Genomic DNA, 15,335 nt, shown 5'->3' with positions numbered 1-15,335 from the left:
GTATGTGCAGGTAGCAGTGGAGGTGACACAAGTTTATTGATTGTTCATGAGTCTGATTGCAGCTGGGTAGAAACTGTTCCTGCACCTGGCGGTGTGCGTCCGAATGGACTTTAGTTGCTTCCCAGATGGGAGGAGGGTGAAAAGTGACAGTGCAGGGTGGCTGGGGTCCCGCCTGGTACGGCGTGTAGTGTGGATGTCATGGATCGCAGGGAGCTGTGTGCCCGTGATCTGCTGTGCTGTGTTCACCACCCACTGCAGGGCTCTGCAGTCCTGAACTGAGCAGTTGCTGTACCAGGATGTGATGCGTCCTGTCAGGATGGATTCCACAGTTCACCTGTAGAATCTGCACAGGGTCATCTGGGCCTTACTCAGTCTCCTGAAGAAGTAGAGGCGTTATTGGGCTTTCTTAACTACTGCCGCAGTGTGACTCGACCATTTAAGATCATCAGTGAGGGTGACTCCAAGGAACCTAAAGCTGCTGATGTAGATGGGGCTGTGCTCTGTTGCCTGTTTTCGGAAATCCATAAAAGTCACTTCAGGGGCCCCTACTGGAATTAGGGGCCCTGAAGCTTAAAATATTAGAACAATCTAGACAAGGTATCGGCAATCATAGTGAGAATGGGGTGAATGGGGAGCTTGAGTGGAGGGCGGGTAAGACAATAAAACAATCTGGATGAGGACAGGCCATTTATTCAGCCCAACAAAGCTCACCAGTCCTCTCCATTTAATTCTTAAAAATCAAGTCGTGTTCTGAAGGTCCCTAAACATCTTAAGACGTGTTTGTAGGAAGAATGGGACAAAATGACACCTGGAACCAGGGCTGTGGAGTCGGAGTCGAGAAGTCAGAGACAATTTTGGGTACCTGGAGTCGGAGTTGGAGTTGGCAAAACTGTACCGACTCCGACTCCAACCCCTAATTAATTTCATTTGTAATGGAAAAAAAATACAGCAAATTCAAATGTCCCATTTCACAAACAATAGTCCTAATTAAGCACTTCTCTGATGTAAGAATAAAGCCCAGTGCACAGTCGTGTTACTACTAGTGTGAAGTTCAGCTGAGCGATTAAACAACCTGACATTGTAATCTGGATTATGGTATATTACAAAAAAGTGTTTTCATTTTATTTCAGATATAATGTCAGTCAGGTGGCGCGGTTGGACAGTGGTAGCGCTGCTGCCTCGCATTTAGGAGACCTGGGGTCGCTTCCCAGGTCCTCCCTGCGTGGAGTGTGCATGTTCTCCCCGTGTCTGTATGGGTTTCCTCCCACAGTCCAAAGACATGCAGGTTAGGTGGATTGGCGATTGGCCCTAGTGTGTGCTTGGTGTGTTTGTGTCCTGCGGTGGGTTGGCACACTGCCCGGGATTGGTTCCTTCCTTGTGCTCTGTGTTGGCTGGGATTGGCTCCAGCAGACCCCTGTGTTCGGATTCAGCGGGTTGGAAAATGGATAGATGGCTATAATGTCCGTCAGTCAGTCAGTCATTTTCCAACCCACTATATCCTAACACAGGGTCACGGGGGTCTGCTGGAGCCAATCCCAGCCAACACAGGGCGCAAGGCAGGAAACAAACCCCGGGCAGGGTGCCAGCCCACCACAGGACAATTTAGAATCGCCAATGCACCTAACCTGCATGTCTTTGGACTGTGGGAGGAAACCCATACAGACACGGGGAGAACATGCACACTCCACGCAGGGAGGACCATTGCGCCACCTTGCTGCCCCAGATATAATGCGTTTAACAAATTCATTTGAGTATAAACAAGTGTAATGATGTAGGTGGAGGTGTGTGCTATGGCCTGATGTGTGTGTGTTCAGGGGTTCTGTCTGCGTTCTCCACATTTGCTCCCACCCAGGGCTGAACTTTGGCATAAATTTGCACACCACCTGTTCTAGAAGATTTTGAAATTAAAAAGGAACAGATTCTATGTATTGCAACAGGTAATGCTTCTAATATGTTAAGCACAATTGAGAAAATGAATAAAGTAGATGGAGAAAGTAACAAACATATTAGAGGAAGACAGTTCTGCAAGTATTGGAGTAAGTGAAACTGAAGAGAATGGTGACATTTTGGATAACATTGCTGAAGAAACATCTAAGCTTACTGCTATTCAACATATGCATTGTGCTGTTCATACTCTGCAATCTTGCAATAAGAGATGGATTGAAAGATCGTCATGCAGCTACTCGAATTGTCAAATTGAGGCAAGTAACTGTTGCAGCCAGGGCCCCTGAAACAGATGCCATTTTGAAAAGACGTGCAGGAAAAGGAGCCATTTTGGATCAAACAGCACGCTGGGGAAGCACTTATTTGATGGTAAAGCGTTTGCTTGAACTAAGACTTTCTTGAAGAACTGGACAATGAAAATGTTTTATTAACTGAAAGCCAGTGGACACAAATAAAAGAACTAAAAAGTTTACTTTCTTACCCCTTTACTTTCACCAAGAGGTTGCAATATGAAGATTTATCCATCCATCCATTATCCTAACACAGGGGTCTGCTGGAGCCAATCCCAGCCAACACAGGGTGCAAGGCAGGGAACAAACCCCAGGCAGGGTGCCAGCCCACCACAGGACAATTTAGAATCGCCAATGCACCTAACCTGCATGTCTTTGGATTGTGGGAGGAAACCCACGCAGACAACATGCAAACTCCATGCAGGGAGGACCCGGGAAGCGAACCCGGATGTCCTAACTGCGAGGCAGCAGCGCTACCCACCGCGCCACCTTATGAAGATTTAACATCTGGTAAATTTTTCTTGGAATTGAAGAAAGAGCTTGATATATTGCCTGAACAAAAGTAGAGGGTTAATAGCTGATGGCACTGTATCTTCAATGAAGAAAAGAGAGAGTCTCTTACTGGATAGTCAAATCTTGTTAGCTGCTATTTCTGTTGATCCAATGAGCCAGATTTTCTTGAGCATTGACCAGATTGCTAATGGAAAAAAGGCACTCTATGATGTAGCAGTTCACATGAAGGGATTACTACCACCTGAAGCACCACCACTGGATGAAGCTCTAAGCACTGGGAACTCAGGATCATCCTTTTCAAATGAAGAATTAGACTTTGATTCCCACTTGAACAAAATGGAAGTTTCAAAAGCAAAGCGACGTCGCCTATGCGTGAAAGATCAACGACCAGTAAATGTCCAAATAAAGAGATTCAAGCAGGAGTTTTTTTAAATAATTAAAAGAAGCTGAAAAGTATGATCACTCATTGAAACTGACTGTAAAAGAAGCCATTCTTGTTGATCCAGAGATTTTTAGTGATGTGGCTAGAAATAAAAATAAAACTCAAAGTACATTTAAGAACCACAATACTTGATGGGAGTAGATTCACACCTGGTGGCATGGATCGTGGACTATCTTACAGACAGACCTCAGTATGTGCGTCTTGGGAACTGCAGGTCTGACATTGTGGTCAGCAGCACAGGAGCGCCAGCAGGGACTGGACTTTCTCCGGTCCTGTTCAGCCAACATACATCAGACATCCAATACGACTCGGAGTCCTGTCACATGCAACAGTTCGCTGACGACACTGCTATCATGGGCTGCATCAGGAGTGGGCAGTAGGAGGAGTACAGGAAGCTAATCAAAGACTTTGTTAAATGGTGCGACTCAAACCACCTACACCTGAACACCAGCAAAATAAAGGAGATGGTGGTCGATTTTAGGAGGACCAGGCCCCTCATGGACCCCGTGATCATCAGAGGTGACTGTGCAGAGGGTACAGACCTATAAATACCTGGGAGTGCAGCTGGATGATAAACTGGACTGGACTGCCAATACTGATGCTCTGTGCAAGAGAGAACAGAGCTGACTATACTTCCTTAGAGGGCCTGCGTCCTTCAACATCTGCAGTAAGATGCTGCAGATGTTCTATCAGACGGTTGTGGTGAGCGCCCTCTTCTACGCTGTGGTGTGCTGGGGAGGCAGCATAAAGAAGAGGGACACCTCACATCTGGACAAACTGGTAAGGAAGGCAGGCTCTATTGTAGGCACGGAGCTGAACAGTTTGACAACCGTGGCAGAGCGACGGGCGCTGAGCAGACTCCTGTCACTCATGGAGAATCCACTGCATCCACTGAACAGGATCATCTCCAGACAGAGGAGCAGCTTCAGAGACAGACTGCTGTCACCGTCCTGCTCCACTGACAGACTGAGGAGACCCCACACTATGCTATCTTTAGTTCCACCCAGGGGGGTAAACGTTAATATTATGCAAAGTTATTGTCTGTTATACCTGCATTGTTATCATTCTATCTATCTATCTATCTATCTATCTATCTATCTATCTATCTATCTATCTATCTATCTATCTATCTATCTATCTATCTATCTATCTATCTATCTATCTATCTATCTATCTATCTATCTATCTATCTATTAAATAGTGCCTTATCTATCTATCTATCTATCTTTTTTAATTTGTACTCTCCATACTGTCTCAACATTTTCTGATTTGGGGTTGTATAAGGTGAAATATAGATTTAATTATGTAAGTCCCTGTATAAATTCATTTTGACTAAGTGACTTTTTTTTTTTTAATGCAGAAACGTCTATGATCCTGAGTTTCTTTCTCGTAGTGGATCAGCTACAGAAGACCTATCTGTGTATTACAACTACACAAAATATGGCTGCCCCATTCTGGTGAATTCAAAGATACCCTGGATTCCACTTCTGGAACTGTAAGGCACTTTATACAGATAGAGAGATAGAGAATGAGAGGATGAGTGTTGGTCAAAAATAGCAAGCAGATGTGAGGCCTCTAAAAGTCCCACAAATCAGGTCAGGACATGACTTGGCCTGTTCAGAAATTAGGGTTGTACAGTATGCAGGTACTGGAAAAGTACCAAAAATATTACAATTTTAGTAACGGTACAGTACCAGCATTTCAGGATTTTCATTACCAGAAGTAAACGTCAGTTTTCCTCTCAAATCTGCACCCCCATTCCAAACCCTTCAACACACACAATTCGAGTTGTGGAAAAATATCCATTTCGTAAATTTCATGAAATAATACTGTATGGTTCGAACAATCAGAATGTCACAAGAAACCCAACACTTTCTTGATTCGATGCCATTTGGAACATCACAGCTATAAAGAAGAAAGGGGTGTGTAGTTTGGTGCAATGGTTCAGTGCAACAGGCAGGCAGGCAGTTGTGAGGCTGGAGTAAGATGGCGGTTTTGGAGTTATCTGTTATTTGATTTGGAGCCATTTTGGTAATGGTACTGAAGTCTGAATGCTGGTATCGAAACAAAAGTCAACATTTTTACTACTGATCCAACACTACCAGAAAACATATTACTGTACACGCTATTGTGCGAATCCAAACACAGTAGCAGCATGTCCACAGACCGCACTGTGTGTACGACTCACAAATGGACAGAAGTGCTCATAAACAGTTTAATACTACAGCTCTCACTAAAGTTTGAGGTGTACTTTGCCATTTTGGATTGATGTCAGACAAATTTGAACTTGACAGACCAACCTCGAGTTTTTGAGTTGGAAATCCAAATTGAGGGGGCATCCCACAGTCCAAAGACATGCAGGTTAGGTGCATTGGTGATCCTAAATTGTCCCTAGTGTGTGGGTGTGTGTGTGTGTGGGTGTTCTGTGGTGGGCTGGCTAGCACCCTGCCCGGGATTTATTCCTGCCTTGCACCTTGTGCTGGCTGGGATCAGCTCCAGCAGACCCCCGTGACCCTGTGTTAGGATATAGCAGGTTGGAAAATGACAGAATGACTGACTGATGATGATACCAGTTGACTAGGAACTTCGAAATTCTAACTCGGCACTTCAAATGGAACACAACATTATAGAAGAAAGGGCAATTCTGTATCCAGCAGGGGGCACTAGCTCCTTTGTTGGAATGAGTTTTCTTTTAATTGCGACATGTTACATAACCCGAGACTATATAGATATATAATATAAAAAGGTGATACCCCTCCCTTAGTGATACGGCGGTAAGAAATCACATAGGAAAAATAACTTTGCTTTCTTTAATGATGGTTTACGCGGCATAACAGACGAAGGAAGCCATGACAAGAACCCAGTTCAGGAGTGAGGGCCCGATGTGTAGAGTCTGCCATTTTCGTCACTGCATTGCAATGATTTTCAGGATCGGATGACGGCATCTTCCAACAACAACAACATTTATTTCTATAGCACAGTTTCATACAAACAGTAGCTAAATGTGCTTTACATAATAAAGAATAGAAAAATAAAAGACACAATAAGAAAACAAAATAAATCAACATTAATTAACATCGAATAAGAGTAAGGTCCAATGGCCAGGGGGGACAGAAAAAACAAAAAAAACTCCAGACGGCTGGAGAAAAAAATAAAATCTGTAGGGATTCCAGACCATGAGACCGCCCAGTCCCCATCCGTCCATCGGTTTCAAAGGTGTGCCGGGCAATGTTCCAAGGCTTTAAACTCTTTCTTCATGTGCAGGACCCCACTTCGGTGAATCATGCCATTCCAATCAAGGCAAAGAGGAGACAGTTTCATGCTGACTTTGACACACAGAAGTAGTACGCAATGCCCATTTCGCAGTTGTCCCTGATGAGCCCCTGTGCTAAATCTGGCTTTGTGTTAGCTGTGCATGTGAGTAGAAAGAAAAGTAGATTTATAATTCGTAAAGAGTACAGTGACATATTAAACATATACACTTATTACAAGTTCCTGGTGGTGATTTGCAGGTGGACCCACCTTTTGGCGGGGGGCACCCACAAAACACATGGAACCTAACAAAGGCAGCTTACCTACAGGGATAAAGCCAAACATAAAGAATGATGCACATAGTTCCACGTACATAAGAGAATAAAAATGACATCAAACCTGAAATCTGACGACACCTGCATGCATGAAGAGCGCTATGCAAAACACATTTAAAAGTCTGGGTGAGACATGCAAAGGAATCCACTAGAGGGTGCCAGACCTCTTCTATATCGGGGTGGGCAATCTCGGCCTTGGTGGGTCACAGTGGCTGCAGGATTTCATTTCCAACCCAATTGTTAATTAGAAAACAATCCTTGCCAATCTCAGAGCTTATCCCTCTATATAAAAGCGGTCGGGATTGTCCTTCCGTATTGTGAGTGCTACGCAGGCACGGATTTTCACACACACATTTTGCAATGCACGATGGGATTTGTAGTTTCATTTTTCCAGGCAAAAGATGATTTTCTACTCCAGACTGTGCGATATCTTCTTCTTCTTTCTTACTATATAAAAGCGGTCGGGATTGTCCTTCCGTCCTGTGAGTGCTACGCAGGCACGGAGTTTCACACACGCCCCGTCCATTTTGCAATGCAGGATGGGATTTGTAGTTTCGTTTTTCCAGGTAAAAGATGATTTTCTACTCCAGACTGTGCGATATCTTCTTCTTCTTTCTTACTATATAAAAGCAGTCGGGATTGTCCTTCCGTCCAAGGGGTGGAAAGCGTAGCGGTATTCCGCTTATCACAGACTTACTACTTGCAGCTTGCGGTACAAAGCGACATGATGTGAGCAGAGTTCTGGTGCTCCCATCGTTCCCTTGCTTTTGTGCGCGATGCGCTGGAAAATTAGACAAAATTATGTCTCTGGAAATAATGAATGTTGATGGAGTACAAATGCCTCACCGCGTAGTAAATATCAGGGGGGTTCAAAAGGGCGACCTCAATATAGAAAAAAAGTTTACATTTCATCACAAAAATAACAGAAACTACGAGTATCAAAGTAATACCGCTCAAATGCAATATAACCAAATTAATGCGTTTGTATAAAATATCAAATTGATCTACATATTGAATTGCCTTAAGAAGTGGTCAGCTTAAAAGTTGGTCGCCTTAAAAGGCGGGTGAGCCTAGTTTAATTAAATGGCTTGTTAAGTCTGCAATGTTCGGTTCTTATATCGTAGATTATTTTTTGCTTTCCTAGGATATCATCCAAATGATTTTAAGCCTAAAATGGATAATCTTCAGTCTGTCACATTTTTCTCTTTAAATGTTTTATTAAACCAAATAGTGCAGGATGCATCCACACAGGTGTAAATGGAGACAAGTTAGATAGAGAACTGCTTATTGCTAATAAGGAGCCATTACAAACCGGGAATGCAGCTGTTTAAGACTGAAATAAGCCATTAAAGGTGGGGAATCTTAACAAGTGAGACCATTAAAGTGAACCATCAAAATGTCACTGGTGAGGAAGGCAGGCTCCATTGTAGGAATAAAGCTGGACAGTTTAACATCCGTGGCAGAGCGACGGGCGCTGAGCAGACTCCTGTCAGTCATGGAGAATCCACTGCATCCACTGAACAGGATCATCTCCAGACAGAGGTGCAGCTTCAGCGACAGACTTTTGTTACCGTCCTGCTCCACTGACAGACTGAAGAGACCCCACACTATGCGACTAAACGTTAACATTATACAAAGTTATTGTCTGTTATACCTGCATTGCTATCACTCTTTAATTTAATATTGTTCTTTATCAGTATGCTGCTGCAGAAGTATGTGAATTTCCCCTTGGGATTAATAAAGTATCTATCTATCTATCTATCTATCATATAGTGCCTTTTTATCTATCTATCTATCTATCTATCTATCATATAGTGCCTTTTTATCTATCTGTCTATCTATCTATCTGTCTATCTATCTATCATATAGTGCCTTTTTATCTATCTATCTATCTTCATCAGCAATAATTGACATCTCTGGGCTGGAACAAAAACCTACAGCCATTGCGGCCCTCCGGGACCCGGACTGCCCATCCCCTGAATAATGGTCAGGTTTACAGAATGAAGCAGAAACACGAACACCCTGACAGGCGTCTTCCTGTTTGTGTTGCAGGTGGGAGGACGACAAGTTTGTCGAATACGTGCCCGCAGATTTTGTGCTGTTTGAGACCCATGGCATGTTCAATTTTGGCTACTTGAAAACTGTCGGGACATCTCAGTGTGTGACGCAGCCTCAGAACTGGATGGAAATGCTGAACAGACAAGTGTTTCCCAACCCAAACACCGCCTGGACGAGAAAGGTAACTGAAACCTCACGTGGCACAGGGGTGTGTGACTGTTTTGTCTTGGTAGAGTAATATATTGCTCTACTTTCCCCTTTTGTATTTTTTATTGTGTAGCCTTTGTCAGAATGCCTCAAATCTCACAGACTTACCACTGTTTATCAGGTATTGTACCATATAACTTCTCCCATCCTTCCCTTTTACATTTATAACCTCAGGCGATTAGGTGTAGTAAAAGACAAGAAGGAGTTGAGTTACATTTTAAATAATGTATTATTGATAATATTCATAAATAATAACAATATGCTAAGTACAAGTGAATACGACTCGCAACCATACAACTTGATAAATGTTGCTGTGTAGCGTAACAAGACCACAATGGGGCGTGCCAGCCACCCAACCTGACACAGAATGACACCAGAGGCACACTTATAAAAACACAAGTTTTTATTCTCTTTTCTTCGCCTGTGGGCAATGCCTTCCCCATACCCACAGGCACAACACAGTCCCAAAAAGCACAGCACCACACAATTCTTATAATAAATCTTTTCTTTCTCCTCCACTCCTCTCTGGCAAGCTTCGTCTCCCTTGCCCCGACGCTGCCTCGACTAATGGAGTGAGGCAGCCTGTTTTATAACACCCCAGATGTGCTCCACGTGCTTCGTAATGATCTTCCAATGGCACTCCCGGTTGTGACGAAAGTGCTGTAGTCCAGGGCTCCATAATCCTCCAGGCGCCTTGGTTTTGCCATTTGTTTGCTGTAATCACACGATCACAGGTCATTTACCATCTTTTATTTAAATTTAATAAAGTTCAGTGTGTAATAATCAATAAACACAATACCTACACTTGACTATGAATTCTGGAAGATTGCCAATACATGGGGGCCATGTTTATATTACATAAACTTTTTTGCCCACCAGTAAATTGGCCACTAGGTTGTAGTGACGTACATTTCTTTGAATTTCCACAACATATTAGGCCATATTCAGGATTACGTCTTGCTTGGCTATCTGCTTCTGTATTTTGTCTTTTTAGTCTTTCTCATTTTTGACAGATGGATGGATGGATAGATAAGATATGATCTATCTATCATAGAGTGCATTATCAAGTATATAGTGCCTTTCCTATCTATCTATCTATTGTGAAGGATGGCCGGCCATTTATCCCGGCCAATACCCCCAGGCTGCCAGGTGGAGCCCTCCTTGCAGCATGGAGGTCCCCAGAAGACCAGCAGGGCATCATGGACAATGGAGTTTTTATGCAAAGCCCTGCTGGATGCCGTGGGGGCCACAGGAGGGAGCTGCAGGGAGGACCGAGGGCTTCTTCGTGCCCTGTGACCCGGAGGTTCGTCATAGGAAGAGCGACGGACTTCCGGGTTGAAGAAAAGGACTATTTACCCTGACCCGGAAGGAATAAGGACTTGTGGACTGTTGGGCAGAAACACCTCCGGGTCAGGGAGTATAAAAGGACTATGGGAACTCCCAGACAACGAGCTGAGCTGGGTGGAAGGGTGGCAACGCGTCTGGGAGCTGGAGGATTGGTTTATTGATAATTATTGTGATTTATATGAGTATTGTGGTGGAGAGTGTGCTTTGTGTACTGTGGAAGAAAAATAAAGTCAACATTTGGACTTTTACCTGGTGTCTGGAGTCATGGACAGGGGTTCAAGGGAGCGAGAGCGCCCCCCTATCGTTCACACTATCTATCTATCTATCGTGGGATGCAAAAGTTTGGGCAACCTTGTTAATAGTCATTATTTTCCTGTAAAAATCGTTGGTTGTTACGATAAAAAATGTCAGCTAAATATATCATATAGGAGACACACACAGTGATATTTGAGAAGTGAAATGAAGTTTATTGGATTTACAGAAAGTGTGCAATAATTGTTCAAACAAAATTAGGCAGGTGCATAAACTTGGGCACCACAAAAAAGAAATGAAATCAATATTTAGTAGATCCGCCTTTTGCAGAAATGACAGCCTCTAAACGCTTCCTGTAGGTTCCAATGAGAGTCTGAATTGTGGTTGAAGGTATTTTGGACCATTCCTCTTTACAAAACATATCGAATTCATTCAGGTTTGATGGCTTCCGAGCATGGACAGCTCTCTTTAACTCACACCACAGATTTTCAATTCTATTCAGGTCTGGGGACTGAGACGGACATTCCAGAACGTTGTACTTGTTCCTCTGCATGAATACCTTAGTGGATTTTGAGCAGTGTTTTGGGACGTTGTCTTGTTGAAAGATCCAGCCCCGGCGCAGCTTCAGCTTTGTCACTGATTTCTGGACATTGGTCTCCAGAATCTGCTGATACTGAGTGGAATCCATGCGTCCCTCAACTTTGACAAGATTCCCAGTCCCTGCACTGGCCACACAGCCCCACAGCATGATGGAACCACCACCATATTTTACTGTAGGTAGCAGGTGTTTTTCTTGGAATGCTGTGTTCTTTTTCCTCCATGCATAACGCCCCTTGCTATTCCCAAATAACTCCATTTTAGTTTCATCAGTCCACAGCACCTTATTCCAAAATGAAGCTGGCTTGTCCAAATGTGCTTGTGCTTCCTCTCCATCGCTCTCGCATACAGCATCTCCTTGTGTAAAGTGCGCCGAATGGTTGAACGATGCACAGTGACTCCATCTGCTGCAAGATGATGTTGTAGGTCTTTGGTGTTGGTCTGTGGGTTGAATCTGACTGTTCTCACCATTCGTTGCTTCTGTCTGTCCGAAATCTTTCTTGGTCTGCCACTTCGAGCCTTAACTTGAACTGAGCCGGTGGTCTTCCAGTTCCTCAATATGTTCCTAACTGTGGAAACAGACAGCTTCAATCTCTGGGACAGCTTTCTGTATCCTTCCCGTAAACCATGATGGTGAACAATCTTTGTCTTCAGGTCATTTGAGAGTTGTTTTGTGACCCCCATGTTGCTACTCTTCAGAGAAAATTAAAGGAGGAGGGAAACTTACAATTGACCCCCTTAAATACTCTGATTCACCGGTGTATGTAGGTCAGGGGTCACTGAGCTTACCAAGCCAATTGGAGTTCCAATAATTAGTTCGAAAAGTTTGGGAATCAATAAAATGACAACGGTGCCCAAATTTATGCACCTGCCTGATTTTGTTTGAACAATTATTGCACACTTTCTGTAAATCCAATAAACTTCATTTCACTTCTCAAATATCACTGTGTGTGTCTCCTATATAGTATATTTAACTGACATTTTTTATCGTAACAACCAATGATTTATACAGGAAAATGATGACTATTAACAAGGTTGCCCACTCTATCTATCTATCTATCTATCTATCAGATAGTGGATTTCATTTCAATCTGTCAGTCTCTCTATGTATCAGACCCTTAGCTGAAACCCCTCAAGGGATAATCCTTTATGGTGAGATGGGTAAACATGAAAGGCACTATACATTACACATTTGGATGGAAAACCCCCTCTATACTAAATATGCCAATAGGTGCGGCTCTGTCAAAGACACGTGGTTCAACTTGAAGTGCCCCTATGCCCTTATGTATACACAGACCTAACAATTCTCCCACAGACACAAGGTTTTATTTTCTTTTAATTTAATCTGTGTATTTTTTTGGCCTTTTCTTGCATATTCTGTGCTTTGATGAACACAAATCAGTTGTTGAATTTTTGTTTTGTGTTATTTAGAGGGCTAAGACTACTTTTGCTGTTTTTATTGTGCAGAATTACAGGAACTGCAGAAACACAAACGGCCCTCCCATCACTCATCCAGATGTGCATTATGAAGTTCTGAAGAAAGACTACTGGAATAAAGTGAAGTTTCCCAAATACAACGGAATCTTGATCTTTAAGGCTATTGTGGTGGATCCAGATTACAGGTAAGAGAAGGTTTTAAATATCCATCCATTCTTTTTCTGAACCTGCTTACTCCATTACAGGGTCATAAGGGGACTGAAGACTGTTCTGGCAGGAACTCTTCTTGGGTGGGAGGCCAGTCCTACGCAGGGCACAGTAACACTACGCTAATTTAGAGTCCACTCCAGTCACTAAGCACATGGGGATGATGTAGAATTATAGACAGCATGTTCCACCAGAATGTGGATTGAGATTTGAGGCCACCCAAGGGGTGGCATCACCAGACACCATTCTTCAGCAGACCTGAGTTGTCGAGAAAGAGCAGCGAATCTCACAAATGTCTCCATCTCTCTATATATAAAATCCAACGTCTGTCTGTTTGTCTGTATGTCTGTCCACTTTTCACGAGAGAACTACTTAATGAATTTAGAGCGGGGTTTTTTTTCTAAAATTTGCTTGAACATTCCGATTGATTTTGCAACTTCTCTCATCGAGCTAAGTATCATAGTTCACTTGCGGTACCGATTTATTTGAGCAAATCCGAGAGAGATGCTGCGTGCCAAAGGGGCCATACATTAATGTTATTATTTGAATCAGCTGGAGATGGGCTCGGGCCATCATCAGCCGCACCTCCCGGCCGTGAGCCAATGAGCATGCCCATCTCTGGCGCATGCTCCGTTGGGACTCACACAGGCTCTTGGGAATTGGAGTTTCGAATGACAGAAGTCCGGGGTGCCACCACCGGCTGATTGCGATCCGCCTTTTCTAACTTAGCGGCAGCCCGTTCAGTCATACCCCATCTATCTTTACCTTCATTTGTGGTGGGTGTTGCTTCGCTCGCCTCTCCCTCCTCCTTCTCGGATTTTGGTTCCATCGGGGAAACGACGACCTCACCTACAGGACAACACTGACCTTCTCCTTCCCATAATCCTTCCTTTCCCGCTTCGACAAACTTAATGAAACGCTCGTGGTCAGGTGACTTTGTCATCATCTTGTCTTCCCCAGCCTGCTGCAGGATAGTCCACGTGACTACTCTGGTCGAATAGGGTCCCAAGGTTCAGATTCCTAGATCGGCAACACACTCTGTCATCACCACCATCTTGCTCAGGTGGGAAGTATGTTTCTGACTCATCGTTAGTTTCAATGAGACAGGCTTCTGCAAAATAACTAAAATAAGGTCCCAGCGAATTGGGCGCTCTTTCGGCACATACTTCAGGATTCCGACAGAGGTCTCCCAATAAGTAGACGTTGTCCTTTGTGTCTGACATCTGATGACCATCCCACTGTCATAAAGCTCGGGTCCTCTCGGCGTCGGTCGCTTCCCTGTCTTCCTCGCTTCACACCAGATATGTCCATAGACGCGCGTTGTCATCTAGAGTCTGCTCCGTGTGGGCTTTTCCATTCTTCTTCGTGGATTTCTTCCCCGGACCGATGTATAGCACTGCCTGTTGGGTTTGCGTCCGTGTTAATTTTAAAGGTTTTCTGATTAAAAGAGATAGCCAGAATCCTGCCAACTACGCCAACATCAACGTTGTGGACGCTAGGGGTCGCTGTTGCCCCGTGAAACCCAACAGACAGATGCAGACACTGTTTTAAAAGCACTAAGAAGTCATTTAATTTTCTTCTCCAAAGTGCCCCAAAGCACCTCCACCACCATAAACAATAAACTAATCAAAAATACAAATACAATAAATCCTCCTCTCCTCCCAGCAGCTCCGTCACTCTATCTTCCAACTCTGGCTCAGCCTCCTGGATCTGCACCAGTCTTTTAAATAGTCCTTGACCCGGAAGTGCACCTGTCCTTCTGTCCATGTGATTCCATAGCACCTCTGGGTCAGATGAAGACTTATATTTTTCTTCAGCCTGGAAGTACTTCAGTTTCTCTGTCCTCGTGACTTGGGAGTACTTCCGGGCTACCGGGAAAATTAAAATCCAGCGCCTCCCTGCAGTGTTCCACGATGGCACCCGCGGCACCCAGCAGGGCTGTGAAGCTGAACTCCGTCTCCCATGGTGCCCTGCAGGAATCCGGAGCACCTCCATGCTGCAGGGAAGACGCCATCTAGCGTCTTGGATGTGTTGGCCGGGATGTGCTGCCTGAGGAAGAAGAATCTTTGTTGGGTCTTCTTTATCAGGTCAGATGTGTTCAAAGACCAGGTCAGATCTGATGTGATATGGATACCCAAGAACCTGATATTGTCCACACACATTACAGCCTCCTCATGTATGAATATAGGAGCATGTTCTGTTCTTCTGGACCTCCTATAGTCCACAATGAACTCTTTGGTCTTACTGGTGTTCAAGATGAGGTTGTTGGCTGAGCACCATAGTGCTAGGTGTTGTATCTCCTCTCTGTAGTGAGTCTCATCATTGTCTGATATGAGACCCACCACGGTTGCATCATCCACAAACTTCACAACCATATTTGTGGCATGGATGGCAGAGCAATCGTGTGTGAATAACGTGAAGAGTGCTGGGCTGAGCACACAACCCTGTGAGTGC

At 44.0% G+C, this 15,335-nt stretch overlaps 1 protein-coding gene across 1 annotated transcript in view; it reads left to right on the top strand.

Moving 5' to 3' along the window:
• Positions 1-15,335, top strand: part of LOC120537828 (cation channel sperm-associated protein subunit delta-like) — a 51,743-nt gene that overhangs the window by 32,666 nt on the left and 3,742 nt on the right. Inside the window, exons 11-13 of the mRNA XM_039767054.1 lie at positions 4,550-4,684; positions 8,829-9,015; positions 12,705-12,859. Of these exons, the coding sequence (XP_039622988.1) occupies positions 4,550-4,684; positions 8,829-9,015; positions 12,705-12,859 (477 nt within the window). The remainder of the gene's footprint in view (positions 1-4,549; positions 4,685-8,828; positions 9,016-12,704; positions 12,860-15,335) is intronic.

Source organism: Polypterus senegalus, chromosome 10, assembly GCF_016835505.1.
Source record: "Polypterus senegalus isolate Bchr_013 chromosome 10, ASM1683550v1, whole genome shotgun sequence".
Lineage (NCBI taxonomy): Eukaryota > Metazoa > Chordata > Cladistia > Polypteriformes > Polypteridae > Polypterus > Polypterus senegalus.
This window is presented reverse-complemented; position numbering and strand designations above follow the sequence as displayed.